This window comes from Xenopus tropicalis, chromosome 3 (assembly GCF_000004195.4).
Source record: "Xenopus tropicalis strain Nigerian chromosome 3, UCB_Xtro_10.0, whole genome shotgun sequence".
NCBI lineage: Eukaryota > Metazoa > Chordata > Amphibia > Anura > Pipidae > Xenopus > Xenopus tropicalis.
The window spans coordinates 45,776,851-45,791,914 of NC_030679.2; the positions used below are offsets into that span (position 1 = coordinate 45,776,851).

At 39.3% G+C, this 15,064-nt stretch overlaps 1 protein-coding gene across 1 annotated transcript in view; it reads left to right on the forward strand.

Annotated features, from left to right (window-relative positions):
• Positions 1–15,064, forward strand: part of grk6 (G protein-coupled receptor kinase 6) — a 33,142-nt gene that overhangs the window by 8,842 nt on the left and 9,236 nt on the right. The window contains exons 5-12 of the mRNA XM_002936942.5: positions 290–390; positions 1,304–1,396; positions 1,477–1,540; positions 6,465–6,605; positions 9,938–10,128; positions 13,534–13,571; positions 14,567–14,656; positions 14,737–14,945. Coding sequence (XP_002936988.1) covers positions 290–390; positions 1,304–1,396; positions 1,477–1,540; positions 6,465–6,605; positions 9,938–10,128; positions 13,534–13,571; positions 14,567–14,656; positions 14,737–14,945 — 927 coding nt within the window. The remainder of the gene's footprint in view (positions 1–289; positions 391–1,303; positions 1,397–1,476; positions 1,541–6,464; positions 6,606–9,937; positions 10,129–13,533; positions 13,572–14,566; positions 14,657–14,736; positions 14,946–15,064) is intronic.

Sequence of the window (15,064 nt, forward strand, 5' to 3'; positions counted from 1 at the left end):
ATAAGCTTGTTGTAATTTATGGTCTTTTGTAATGTTATGATATTAGTTAGAATGCATGATCTTTTTTCAAATTTTAACCCCTGGCTACTGCCAAAAACACTTCCCAGCCAGCCTTTCCCAGCAAATGCAAGGGAATGCTTACAGAAGGAGAATGCCACTAGGTTAGATATTTGTGCATTAAAAGGAACAGTTTAGTGTAAATTTCAAGTGGATAAATAGGCTATGCAAAATAAAAATATTTTTTATATTAAAGTAAGGTGCTACCAGTGCTGTGTTTATTTTTTCCTAGAGTGAAGATTACATCACCGAAGTCCCAGAGCATATGGTCCTCAGTTGCACTGAAAGTCTAGAAATAAATCCATGCAAAGAGCTTTTTAAAGAGCCTTCTAAGTAAGTATCTTATAATATTATGTATATGGTATCTTACATGTAATGTTTAACATTTTTTAAGAAAAGGTGTTCAAGATTACTACCCACATAGTTTGTCAGAGAGATACTGACATCAGAAATGAAACCTTTTCTAACATCTATCATAAAATTGTCTTTGCATGCTATTTATAATTTTGCCAAAAAAGTATTTTCTCGATGCTTTCACATTACCTTTCTGATCCCCCTTGTTCCTCTATGAGGGGGCTGCCATATTTGTGCAGCAATATTCCGTTATCATTAGAAGCTGCTGAGGAACTCTCAGGTTGGCAAAAGAGGTTTAGGAAGTTTAAAGTGGGCCTGTCACCCAGGCATAAAAAGCTGTATAATAAAAGCCCATTTCAAATACAATATGCACCCCAAAGTCATTTTTATATTAACACATCCATACCGATTATAAAAGCATTTAAAAATCCCAACTTTCAATCATATATTGCCTGCCCGCCTCTATGCCTTAGACATAGAGGTGGGCATGGCAGTTACTTTCACTTTCAATTCAAAACTTCTTAGATGTTGCTGCACTCCTCACATTCCCCCTCCCTCCTCACAATCTAATTTTGTAACCAGTGCATAGACATGGGCATCAGGTCCCCCCATACTGGCACAAAAATAAGTTTTTGGCAGGATGCAAAGCTTGCCTTAATAACAGTGTCCACAAAATGCCACCTGCCTGCTTACTGCAACTGTGAATTGCAAGGCTGAAGAAAATAAGATTAAACTAATTTATATGGTTTAAGTGAAGTTTATTTTGCTTGACAAACACAGGTCCCCTTTAAGTAACAATTACTTACAAAAGCAGCCCTATCAACATGATCTATAGGGAACTTTTAATGTACATAAATATTTTTGCAACAAATGTTTCTCTCCTCTCCTTTAGGCTTGTTCATGACTTCCTGAGCATGGCTCCATTTTCAGATTACTTGGACAGTTTGTATTATAACCGCTTTCTGCAGTGGAAGTGCCTGGAGAGGTGAGAGGGGAGGATGGTCTACATTTGATTGCCCCAGCTTTGTGTACCCACGGGTGACCATGTGTGTGTCTTGTTCCCAGGCAACCGGTTACAAAGAACACTTTCCGACAGTACAGAGTTTTGGGCAAGGGGGGCTTTGGAGAGGTGAGAAAACAAGTTTTTTGCCCAGAATTGGTATATTTCTTTCTGAATACTCCAGTCCAGCCTCCTCTCATTTCCTGAGTAGTCCTTTATTTTCAGCTTCTCACTGACCTGTTTATGTAGAAGCCCTTCTACACACACACACACCTTATCTTGCTTTTCTTCTTTTAATAAGCTCCTGTTAACCTTTCCTGCAGTTTTCTTTGCTCCACTCAGCCCCACCTGCAGTAAAAGTATAACAATTATTTTATAAAGAAGCTGCAGTGGCTGACACGATATGCTGCAGAAGAACAACTACCAGCATTCTGCCTACTGATACACTTGCTGGGAGATTCTGGTTGTTGCAGTTTCACTATAGTTTGAGAGGCAAGATTGCCTATTCATATTCCTTGAATACATTTTAGTATGTGGGAATCTAGCTATTTCTTTATCTGCATTTAAGTAGATTCAGGAACAAGGTAATGTATGGTTTAGTGATCAGTGCACAAATAGAGCTAGGGGCAGCTGTTAGTATCTGCAGTAACTTTTGTTTTTTTTGTTTTTTATATTTTGTGTCACTTCATCCAACTCTGTAATAACCTTTTCTACTTACTGCACTGGCACACCTTTGTGGGTATAGGACCATGTAATAACTTTTTCTACTTACTGCGCTGACACACCTTTGTGGGTATAGGACCATAAAAAGCACTCCGGTTTAAAAGCCCCCTTATTACAACTAATAGCTCAGTGCAGAAATGCAGCCTTAGGCTACTTGGGGCTGTTTTTTGGCCTGCGCTTATGCACAGGCTGAGAAAATGCTCTGTGTGCCAGTATTCTTAAATAGACTCTTTACATGGAGTCTTTGGCTGCCACAGTTAGTCAAAAAGCCCTTCTCTGGCTGTCACTGTTTCTTATAACACTCTATGGAGTAACTTACAATGACAGGCAGGCCTCTGCTCTAAAAATGCTAGCACTCAAAATCACAGCCTTAGGGCTGTGACAGACAGGGAGATTAGTTGCCCGCAACAAATCTCCCTTGTTGCAGGTGATTAATCTCCCCAAAATGCCATCCCATCAGGGAGAATGTAAATCGTCGATGGGATGGCATACGCGGTGCGGTAATTTGCAGAAGTTTCCTCTCAAGGCAACTTCCGCAAATCTGGGAGGTTAGTCGTCCACGTCAAGGGACATATGTCGTGTGCGACTAATCTCCCCGTCTGTCACAGCCCTTAGGGATTTGCAGCCTTTATGGATCAGTTTTTGAGGGAATGCTAATGCTCTTTAGAGGTAATGGGTCCATTTGAAATGTTATGTTGGGCTGTTTAAAGAGATACTGATACCAGAAATTAAAAAAAAAATTCTACATTTATCGTAAAATTGTCTTTGCATGAGCTTTATCATTTTGTGCTTTTACATTACCTATTTCATCCCCCCATGTTTGTCTATGAGGAGGCTGGCATATTTGTGCTGCAGTAGTCTGTTATTAGTCTGTATTAGAAGTTCTATTTAGGTAGGGAAGTGTCGGGTGTGGGAACCTAGGTAAAAATTACTAACAAATGCAGACCCATCAGGAAAAAAAGAGCCAACATGACCTGATTTTAATGTACATTAATATTGTGAAGAGTAGTTTTTTTGTGTCAGTATCACTTATTATGCTAGTCTCTTGTTTTGCCTCCAGCAAGGCATTCTTTACAGACCTCACTGGAACATTATCAAGTGATCAAAAAAGACTTTAATTTTTTACTATTTAGGGACAATATAGAAAAACTATCCAACTTTTCGTAGGATCTATCTTTAGCTTAATTTTCTGTTTGTTACTCCAAGCCCCCGGAGACTGTGTGCTTTGCATAGGAAAAGAGCTATATAAGAGCAGACTATAAGCACAATGCATGTTACTGCTAACGTTATTTTTACCCCCAGGTGTGTTAGTATAACTGAAATAAGTGTCCGGGCAAACCTGCTTTTCCATATTAATGCCAATATCCAATTACACAAACACACACTGAGCTATTTATAGCTTTGTTATCTTCCCTGCCTACTGGAATGTTAGCTTGCTAGTTTCCCAGGTTTTGCATTGATTTCGGCATACAGCTTATCGGCCCCAAAGCAAAATTAAAGGGATAAAATCTGGCTTTTTTCCAATTTATCGGTTATTAATGTCTTGACACTTTCAAGCCTTATATTCAAAATACATGTAGCTTTCTAACCCCCATAACTAAAGGCATAAAGTTTGCCCTGCTGGGTGCAGTTACCTATAGCGATTTAATAAGATGTTTGCTTTTAAACAGATAACCACTAAATGCTACCTGCTGGTAGGTTGTTATAGGTGATTAAAAGTTTAGCAGATGTTGCTTGTTTTATATTATATGGCCCCTTTAGATTTCACATGATTGACTTAAAGAGGTAGTTAACTTTTAGTATTATGTAGACATTGACAATCTTTGCAATTGGTCTTCATTTTTTATGTTTTCCAGTTATTTAGCTTTTTGTTCAGCAGCTCTCGAGTTTGTTCAGCACCCATTATGTTGCTAGGTGCTTCTTTACCCTAGCAACCAGGCAGTGGTTTGAATATTATGGAATATGAGTAGGAAAGGGCATGCAGAGACAAACAGAGTAATAAGCAGTAGCAATAACAATAAAATTGTTGCCACACAGAGCAGTAGTTTTTGGCCATTTGAAGGCTGGAAAGAGGCAGAAGAGGAAGGCAAATAATTTAAAAACTATGAAAAATAATGAAAACCAATTGCAAAGTTGCTAGGAATAGGTAATTCAATAAGATACTAAAAGTTAAGTAAAGGGGAACCCCTTTAACATAGGCTCTGCAACATTCTTGTATCTGAGTTGGTATAATTGTTGTTCTCTTATTGTTAAAAGTGTCAGGACCAATGGCTAGTAATTATTTGCACACCACAGCACCAAGGTCTGAGCTACGGGTTGAAAATGTATAAATGTCTATTATTATTTAACTGATTTTCAGGCAGATATTGATTTGGGGAGCCCCGTCAGACAGATAAGCTGCCCAATCGGTCTAAAGGACTTGGTTTCCTTTGTTCTTAGGTGATCAGCAATACAGTCACTGTAATTTATGGTTGTAAAAATGCAGAAAACTAAGGGGGAGGGGAATTATAAAAAAACGAAATTATATAAAGCAGCTTGTGTATAAGTCAATAAAATCGTAAACTTGGCAGCGCACCTTGTGCTTACCAGCCAAGTGTAGTGCCACACAGGTCTGATTTATATGCAGGCAAAAGAATTAGCCGATCCCCAGGCCTCTGCCTGTTCCTGTGTCTGCACTGACAAGCACTGTGCCAGCATGGGTGCAGATACACAGAGTAGATTTGAGCTCAGAAACATGTATCTATCTGTGTGTCTGGGGCAGTGCCTGTCGGTGCACACACACGAACAGGCAGAGGCCATTGGATCAGCTGATTCGAATAAGCCGAATGTGGCACTATCCTAAAGTGTTTTTTATTCACAAAGTGTATTCTCCCTCTATTTTCAGTGTCCTTTGCTTGAACCCTCATAGGCATCCACAGTTCTAGAGTGTACTCTGCTCCTTTGAGATTTCACTGACCTTTTCTGCCTGATCTTTTCAGGGCCTAATTGCATTCTTCCTTTTATGGTCAGTGATCTGTAAACATAGGCCAAAATTTAGAAGCTGAAAATATGTTTGATTTATTTCAGAGGCTTGTCTATATTTAAAATCCCAAGCACTGTGAATGGAAAAGCAAAATAAAGCTGAACCGCAGCATTTGGCATTGCATATTGTTGCTTAAGATTAGGCATATTTCTAAAATCTGCCCTAGCAGAATGACACAAGCACATAGATTATGTTATTGCCAGTTCAGCAGTGCGTCTTCCTGAAGAAAAGAGGTGAAGATGTATATGTGCAGAGAGCATGGAGTTACTTTCTCAACCTAGAAAATGTCAAAATCCTCAAGTTGAGAGGAAATGTTGCTACGTCTCTGCTTATTGCATTATAGTGTGGTGTAAACCTCAGAAACTGCCAGGTCAGGGGGGGCATAGAGGAGACAGGCACTGTCTAGCTCCTCAGGATGCTTACAGGCATCCCATTATAAATATATATAAAGTATAATTAGATAACCTAAAGAAATGCAATATATCTTTGCTCTCCCAACTTTCTTCTCTGTAATCCAACTTGATAAACAACAAAGTAAGAATGTTCTGTTTAAAGAGGCAGTTCACCTTAAATAATAATTTTTTAAAATAGTGGAGACCAGGGTTTCTTAACCATGTTTTAATGGGTCTCATGGTAATTCTGGAGTTCTGCCCCAGGTCAAAGTTTGAGGATATAGTTATTTATGCCGAATTACTTCTCTCGTTTATCCTTGAGTTGCTTTCTGGATGCTGGGGCCTAATTACCTAAGCAACAGTTAGGAGTAGGGACCCAACAGAAGGATAAGCAGTAAATATAAGAATAATAAAACTGAAGTCTAAATGACTTCTCTCGTTTATCCTTGAGAATGCTCCTAAAATAAAACCCACTTGATTTACTCCAGATTGGAGTGTGGGTCCTTTTGAAGGTTATATTCACTGTATCAAAGGGCATCATTGGGATCCAGTTTTGGGTCCTGACTCACATGTGTAGACAGTAGTATTCTACTCAGGGCTGAATCGTATGATATGGAATACTACTGACTACAGTCTACCCGTTATTTGGTTGCCATATAGGCATCTGCAGACAGGAATATTTAATATAGGAACGCTTTTTTTTTTTTTTAATAAATAAAATAAAAGACCATTAAAAAAATTTCCGCATAGTGGGTCCCTTTATAACATACTGAAAGATATTTTCCCCTTTATGGACATTAAAGGGAGTGTGGAAAACATATTATCATTATTTATCTGTTTGTGGGCACACTAAACTGTGTACGCCGGGCAAATAATTGTCATGTTCTGTTCCAACAAGGAATTGCTTTAATTTCAGGTGTGTGCCTGCCAAGTGAGAGCCACAGGGAAGATGTATGCCTGCAAGAAACTGGAGAAGAAGCGCATCAAGAAAAGGAAAGGGGAATCAATGGCTCTAAATGAAAAGCAGATCTTAGAGAGAGTCAACAGCAGGTTTGTAGTAAGTACAGATCCACCTGTAGGTTAAAGGGATAACCATGTAGGTGGGTTGGGGGCATAGCATAATAATGCTGAAACTGTCACTAGGCAGGATGTTAAAGAGATACTGACACCAGAAATTAAACTTTTTTTTACACCTATAATAACATTATCTTTGCATGTTATTTTTCATTTTCATTAAAAGTATTTGCCTGATGCTTTTATATTTTCCCTCTGATCCCCCATGTTCCCATATGAGGGTGCTGCCATATCTGTGCAGCAGGAGACCATTAGCATTAGAAGCTGTAAATGACAATAAGGTCAGAAAAACAGTCAGGCTTAGGAATTTCAAGTAAGAATTACTTACAAAAGCGGAAAAAATGGTCAACATGGCCTATAGGTAACATTTAACGTTCATTCATATTTTGAAGAGTAGTTTTTTATTGTCTGTACCACTATAAGGGGACCATTAATGTATACACAAGTACATTACTTTTAAGTTCAGGCTGTTCTTCACTGCTATATCACTGATTATTCAATTTGGTCCGTTCCCAAGTGTCCTCCCTACCACAATCACAACATAGGGTCAACATTATCAAGGTAAGTTTTTTAGCTGCTGAAGAAAATAAACACCCAAAGGAGATTTAAACACAACTGCTTTGGTGTCCCATAAATAAGGTTTGGCACAACTGGCCATATTGACTACATTAGTCTGCCCTTGTTGTACTCATATCAAGTACCCATCAGTCATGGGAGCACCATTGTTCTATTCTGAAACAGCCATATATTTAAGCTTAAATGCATCATTGTTGGTGAGTGTAATGTCCTTCTATTGCTCTGTGACTAAGGGCAGAACCGCAAAGCAGCTTCTTGTTGGACTTACAGATCTCATGCACAGTCAGATGTATAAAAAAAAAAAAACGAACTGCTGTTAGAATCTGATCTTTAAACTAGATGAATGATTTGCCATCTGACATGACTGTTGAAAGGTAATGCCACATGTTGCATTTTTTTACCTGACAAGTCTGATAAACTGTTGTTTCCCATAGATAAATGCTAACAGTGAATTTAAATGGACAAAAACAAGAAACCAACCAAAATTATCTAACCAGATTTTACATTGGAGCATGGCTGATCAGATTTTGCAGCATCCTACAAAATTGCATACTCTTGCGTGCATTCGCATTACAAGGTTATGGGCCCTTGTGTGACCTAAGGCTTACATATAGTTATGCCCTTAGCCAACTGACCTCTTGCTAGGCACAGTGCTGTAACACTAGAATCTCTGAGCAGTTCTAGAGCTATAAACCCTCTGATTTACATTACAGCATTTTTACCAAGCACAATTTGTACTCCATCTCAGTACAGTGTCTTTTCTACTCTACCAGTGTGGTAGAATGAAAATAAATGCTGATTTATTTCAGTTGCACTAGTGCAGTAGTATTTGATCTGTGCAAACTCACAACATTAGACTATTCTGCACAATATTTGTTTGAACAGTAATGTTAAACCTCAGCAGGTGCACTTTAAAGGACTTAAGCCTTTCTTTGCTACCATGGGGTTAGGGAAATTAATTTAACCCTTTCAATGTCTATCAGTCGTGTGAAACATACAGACAAGCATAAATCAAAAGTGAGCCTAGAAACATAGCACATCTTAGGTTCCATTGTCATTGGCTCCTTAAGGGTCATGTAACTCTCGGCTTTCCACACAACTGGTGAAATGTTTAGGTATCATTTTACAACAATTTAGATGCAGAGAATCAATTTAAAAAGAATTTGCCTCCAGCTACAGAACTGCAGCATCCTGTGTCTGTGTGGGGAATCCTGGGATTTGCAGGGTTTTTCTCAGGATCTGTGTTATATATTTTTTAAGATTTAGTTTAATAAGATGCAAAAAGAAAATTCTCTTTGTCTAATCTTGTGCAGTGGTTTCACATATGTAATTCTTAGATTTTTAGAACAGGATATGAAACATACTGTCTTAAATCTCTTCCATGCTGAGGCTCCACCTCTTACCCACATTTCCTTTTCCAAAGTAGTTAACATATGTAAAATGTGGTTTGCACATATAAAAAAACCCTTTTTCAGAGAATAAAATTATAGAACCAGGTTAGAATTAATTATGCACCTTGTTTTACTAACCCGCTTTTGGGTCCCAACCCATTGTTGCCTTAATCTCCTGTTCTAGATAAATTCATAACTAGATAGTTTAATAATTGCTGCTACAATATATTGTGAAATGAGCATTTCAGCACAATAAATTTGACACACATGTATTTAGGCAGTGCAAGTAGGGGCACATATATAAAGCCAAAATATCGAGGTTATGTGAGGTAACATTGTAGTATATGGCAAGAAAGGGGCTCAAGTCTTATAAACCAGAGTAAAGTTAAAAGGAAACTGTTGTAGTTATGCAAGAACTGACACATCTGACACAATTTCATTAACTACACATTTTCTAGACAATCCACACTCTATCCACACTTTTTACTTAGCTTCTTAACATATTAAGCATGCTGTGTTTTACATGGCAATGAGCAGTGGAATTATGAGCAAAATATCATGTTTTCCCTGATGGCCAAAGTGTTGTCTTTTTATGTTTTCATATTTTTCTACTTTTCTGTTTTTTTTCTGCCACTCATTATTGAAATTTGTGAGGGAAGAAAGGTGTATCATTTAGGATCAGCATGCGCATTAAAATAAAGATTTGACAGGCTGGAATAGATAAGAGGAAATAGGAGTAGAGGGTGGATCTGCTATATCCTTAATACTGGGCTTTGTGAACAACTAAATAGTATTCCATTTAATCCTGTAGTCATTATGTACATAGCAGAAAGCTATTCCAGGCTAACTTGAGTAATACTTGTGTCAGTCAGCTAGACAGCAAACACGAAATTAGTTCTGGCAGTTTTATTTATATATATATATATATCTCCACAAAGCAGGTACTCATGATAATAAATAAAAAAAGGAAATCATTTTAAAATTAAATAAATATTTTTTTTTCCATTTAAGGTCTTTTTGCTGAGCCAGTCCAGTATAGCATAACAGTCATTGTAGTCACCACCAGCTGGCCCAATGTCATCCTTTCATTTAAAGTTGCAGCATAGTTTAGCAATGTTGCGAATTTGAAAAATCTACTTGTTTGCTTTGTCAGAAAGAAAAATGTTTATTGGTTGTACCACTGAAACAACAAACAGTTAGTACTGAGAAGTAGGTCTGTATAATCTCATACAATGATCACTTCTGAGAGCTTGTGGGCTTCATATGCTGCAAGCTCATAGTTTTCAGGAAGCTATTCAGAGAAAGGTTTTGCAGCTAAAAGACTTTTACTTTCCTTTCACCCCTGCAGGTTAGCTTAGCCTACGCCTATGAAACTAAAGATGCTCTCTGCCTGGTACTAACCCTGATGAATGGAGGAGATCTGAAATTCCACATTTACCATATGGGAGATGCTGGATTCGATGAGGGGAGAGCGATATTCTATGCAGCAGAAATCTGCTGTGGCCTTGAGCATCTACATCAAGAAAGGATAGTTTACAGGTTTGTTGCGGTCATCAATGAACATTGGTTTTTCTTCAGCAAGTCTTTTTGGACTATATATGCCAATGCCATGCCCATCAGTGCAGTTGCAGGGCTGCAGTGAATGCATTTTCATTAGGTAGCATAACTCCAGCAAAGAAAATGCATTGTGTGTCCCTTGCCCTAGATAATGCAAATATATAGCCTGCACCCAAAAAAAATCTTCCAGAAAGAAAAACTAAATATATTGCACTTCTAAAAACCTATAGGAATGAATAGGAAGTGGGTGAATGTGGCAAGCTCTAATTTTCAGTTTTTGCTGAATCTGCCCCTTAGTAAAAGTTAGGTACATGCTTATAGGGCATTTTTACTTCTTTGGGTTACTGGTCCTTTAAAAGAACCAGTAAAATGCAGACAGAGGCTTTCCACTTAGCTAGTTATTTACAGATGTGGGACCTGTTTTGTATGTATGTATGTATAACTTTATTTATAAAGCGCCACAAGGGTACGCAGCGCTGTACAGTCTTACAGAATACAAAATTACACACAGGGAGGACAAGTGATATAATAAATAAATACAATAAATACATATATGTATATATATATATATATTAGTGCCATGTGGTATGAGACACAGTAGGAAGGAGGTCCCTGCCCCGTAGAGCTTACAATCTGAGTGGTTGGGTAACATACAGGCACAAACTGGAAGGTAAGAGTGCATCAGGTATGGGCATTTGCCCTTAAGCGCAGGACTGGGCAAAATAATGTTTTAGTGCTCCAGAAGGTAATAGCTGAGTTTTTTCTTAAAGAGAGTGGGTGAGTTTTCCTTACGGAGGGATTCAGGGATAGAGTTCCAGAGGTAAGGAGCAGCGAGATAGAAAGGTTTAAGACGAGAGAGCGCAGTGGGTGTGGATGGTGTAAAGAGACGGAGGCTCTGAGAGGAGCGGAGGAGACGACCAGGAACATGTAGGGAGACCAGTGAAGAAATGTAGTGAGGAGCAGAGGAGTGAAGGGCTTTGAAGGATTTTGTAAGCTATCCTTTGCTTAACAGGCAGCCATGTTAGTGAGCTTAATTGAGGCTGAGCAGGATCCCTCTTAGGAGAGAGCAGGAGGATCCTGGCAGCAGAGTTTAAGATTGATTGCAGGGGAGAGAGGTGGGAGTCTGGGAGGCCGGTTAGTAGGAGATTGCAGTAATCTAAGCGGGAAAGGATAAGGGCATAGATTAGTGTTTTAGCTGTTGCTTGTGAAAGAAAGGGGCGTATCTTGGCAATATTGCGGAGGAAAAAGCGGCAGGTTTTGGCAGTGTTATTAATATGGTTAGAGAAGGAGAGAGACTGGTCAAAGATAACCCCAAGGCAGCGTGCAGAATTTACAGGGTTGATGGTCATGCCATCAATAGTAATGGTGAAAGGAGGAGGAGGGCCAGGTTTGGGCGGGAAGACCATGAGCTCTGTTTTAGCTAGGTTAAGTTTGAGCTGGTGTCGGTTCATCCAGGAGGAGATAGCCAGGAGGCAGTTACCAATCAGGGTTTGGACATCAGCAGTTAGTGCAGGGGTGTCTAAATATATCTGGATGTCATCTGCATATAGGTGGTATTTAAGACCAAAAGAAGAAATAAGGTCTCCTAGAGAGAGAGTGTACAGGGAGAACAGCAGGGGACCAAGCACAGAGCCCTGAGGCACCCCCACACTAAGCGGAACCGGGGTAGAGGATTTGTTAGTAAGAGCGACAGAGAAGGAGCGGTTAGAGAGATAGGAAGAGAACCAGGATGCAGCTTGATCCCGGATACCCAGAGAATGGAGAATTTGCATAAGGATAGAATGGTCGACAGTATCAAAAGCAGAGGAAAGGTCTAGGAGAATGAGAACCGAGTAGCGTCCTTTGGCCTTGGCAGTCTGGAGATCATTTGCCACTCTACATAAGGCCGTCTCAGTGGAGTGCGCAGGCCGAAAACCAGACTGCATAGGGTCCAGCAGATTATGGGTGCAGAGGAAGTTAGTTAACCGAGAAAAGACAAGACGTTCCAGGAGTTTAGAGGCTAGGGGCAGGAGAGAGACAGGACGGTAGTTAGAAAGGCAGGACGGGTCCAGTGTAGCCTTTTTAAGAATGGGTTTGACACATGCTTGTTTGAAGAGAGAGGGAAAAGTACCAGAAGCCAGAGAGGAATTGAATATGTGGGTAAGAGCTGGAGTAAGGGCAGGGGCGCACTGTTTTAGTAGGGACGAGGGCATAGGATCCAGCAAGCAGCTAGTAGGCTGCCTCAATAGCATTATCATTCTGAGAGAGCCAGGTCTCTGTTATGGCAAAAAGGTGAAAAGACTTGGAGCAAAACAGATCATGAATAAAAGCGGCTTTGTTAGTTACAGAGCGGGTATTGAGAAGGGCACAAGAGAAGGGGAGATAGGAAGAGGAGAGAGTGGGAATGTGAATAATGTTAGACAGGTTAGCGGTTTGTGAGTTTTACCAGAGGAGAAGCATTGCGTGGGCGATAGGAAATGGGTATACGGCAGGGACCAGGATTGGGAGAGATATCACCTGCGGCCAGTAGTAGCAGTAAGGAGAGGGAGAGGAGGTGTGAGAATGATTTAAAATCGTTATGCTTTTGTGAGGTATTGGTTGGAGGTGCTAGATTTTTCAAAAATGTATAAAGATTGTAAGAGCAGCAGTGTGTAGAATGGAGGAGAGAGGGAGATATTGTTATGGAGTAGGGACAGTCAGCTGGGGGGTGAAAGGAAGAAGTTACCTTTGGAAGCACAAACATGAAAGATAAAACTAATAAGAGCAATGACATTATGCAAGTAAACTGGGTCTTGATTCAAATGGACTGAGGCTGGCTGGTCTTCTGCTGTTGCTTCCCTAGTTGTTCCTCCTGTTGCTCCTCTTGTTGAACTCCTTGTTAAACTCCTTTTCCAGTTCACTTGTGAATTATTCACTTTGGAAGGATTCACTTGTGCGCTGCTACCCTAGCGCTGCTATCCCAAATGAGGTTCTTAAGATATAGGGAGAGCAAGCTGGGTCACTCCTGAACACAGGACTGGGGAATCAGGACTGATACTGTTTTCCAGAATGTTCAGGACCTGGAGTTTTCCATAATTTGGATCTCCATACCTTAAGTCTACCAAAAAATGATTTAAACATTAAATAAACACAATAGGATTGTTTTGCCTCCAAAACGTATTAATGATATCTTAGTTAGAATCAAATACAAGGTACAGGTTATTATAACAGAGCAAAAGGAAATAATTTTGAAAAATGTGAATTATTTGATTAAAATGAAGTCTTATGGCAGTGGCCTTCCCATAATTAAGAGCTTTCTGGATAACGACTTTCCGGATAACTGATCCCATACATATATATTTATTTATGTTAATGAAAATGCACGGGAGAAAAAAGTAAGAATTTGGTTTCTATTTTCTTTATGAACAGAGATCTCAAGCCAGAAAATATTTTGCTCGATGATGACGGTATGTATTCTCATCTGTGTGTAAGCAACACTTTGTGAGAATTATTGTTGTTTTTTTATTTTTTAACACTTTTCCTTTATTTTTTATTTGCCTGCTGGAAGTGGTAAGAAGTGAATCTGTAACTTATTTCCTTTTGCTTACCAGCCCCCATTTTTACTGACCACAACCTTCCTTATCCCCTAAAAGCAGTGGTACAAATGGGCGTAGGTCTGAGAGTAGGGGAACAAAATATTAAAAATCTTGCACCCCTACCACCCTTTAACTTAAATGGCAGTAGCCTGGAAAGCATCTTGAGTAACAATAGCCTATCAAAGAGCGTACCAATGCTTTTAGACATTTGTCTGGACAGTAGTCTTCTCAGTGCACTTTCACTTGGACCAATGGTGAATCAAATCCATTTTATGTGCTTACCACCTCATAGAAGAGTTTGATTAGAGATCTTTATAAAAGAGTTTCTCCCTTCTCCTTGCTGCAACCAATGTTTCAGGGTTACAGATAAGGAATTGTTCATTCTTCAGGGGGTTTTACAGACTGACAGTTTAGATTAACTCCTATTTCCCCCTCACATAACTGCTTGTATTATTGTAAAATAATTATTTTTGCAAACTTTTAGATATACGTCTGAATACATTTCTTGTTAATATGACACTTGCTAATCATTAGATTTATTGAGTGGTCCTTTTAGCAGGGCAGAGTAGTGCATTTGTCACAGTGAGTTGTAACACTCAGTAAAAGACCTAACATGCTCATAACTATCCTATTAGTGGTGAGAGAGAGAGAAGAACTTTCTAATAATGTAGCTGTTCTTTCTTGGTGGCCTTTCCTGTTACTGTCTCTAAAGCAAAAGACAAATGTGTTTGTTCCATTAAGTGATGTGATGTATGGTTCACTTTAATATATGTGCCTGTGGTGTGACACTGTTACACCATTTTCATGCTACTTGGTCCATTCTGTCACTTCAACTGATATTAAAATGTTCTCAATGTCTTAAACAGGACATATAAGAATCTCAGATCTTGGACTTGCAGTACATATTCCAGAAGATCAAACTATTAAGGGAAGAGTAGGGACTGTTGGATATATGGGTGAGTGTGCCTTAACACGAGCCACAATAATAATAACCAAGCAGTGTGAACACTGAGACCTATTTCTTTTCCTTATACAGCTCCAGAGGTGGTGAGAAATGAGAGATACACCTTCAGCCCAGATTGGTGGGCACTTGGGTGTCTGCTATATGAGATGATTGAGGGCCAATCCCCTTTCCAGCAAAGAAAAAGAAAGATAAAACGGGAAGAGGTTGAGAGGCTGGTAAAGGAAGGGCAAGAAGAGTATTCTGCAAAGTTTTCACCTGATGCCCAATCTTTATGCAAAATGGTGAGTGCGTTCCTTAGAGCTAACGTAAAAAAAAAACTACTCTTCCAAAAATGAGTCTGTTTAGAAAAATGTAATGTGTGTGTGTAATGCACCTTTTATGTGTTTGGATTCTGTACCAG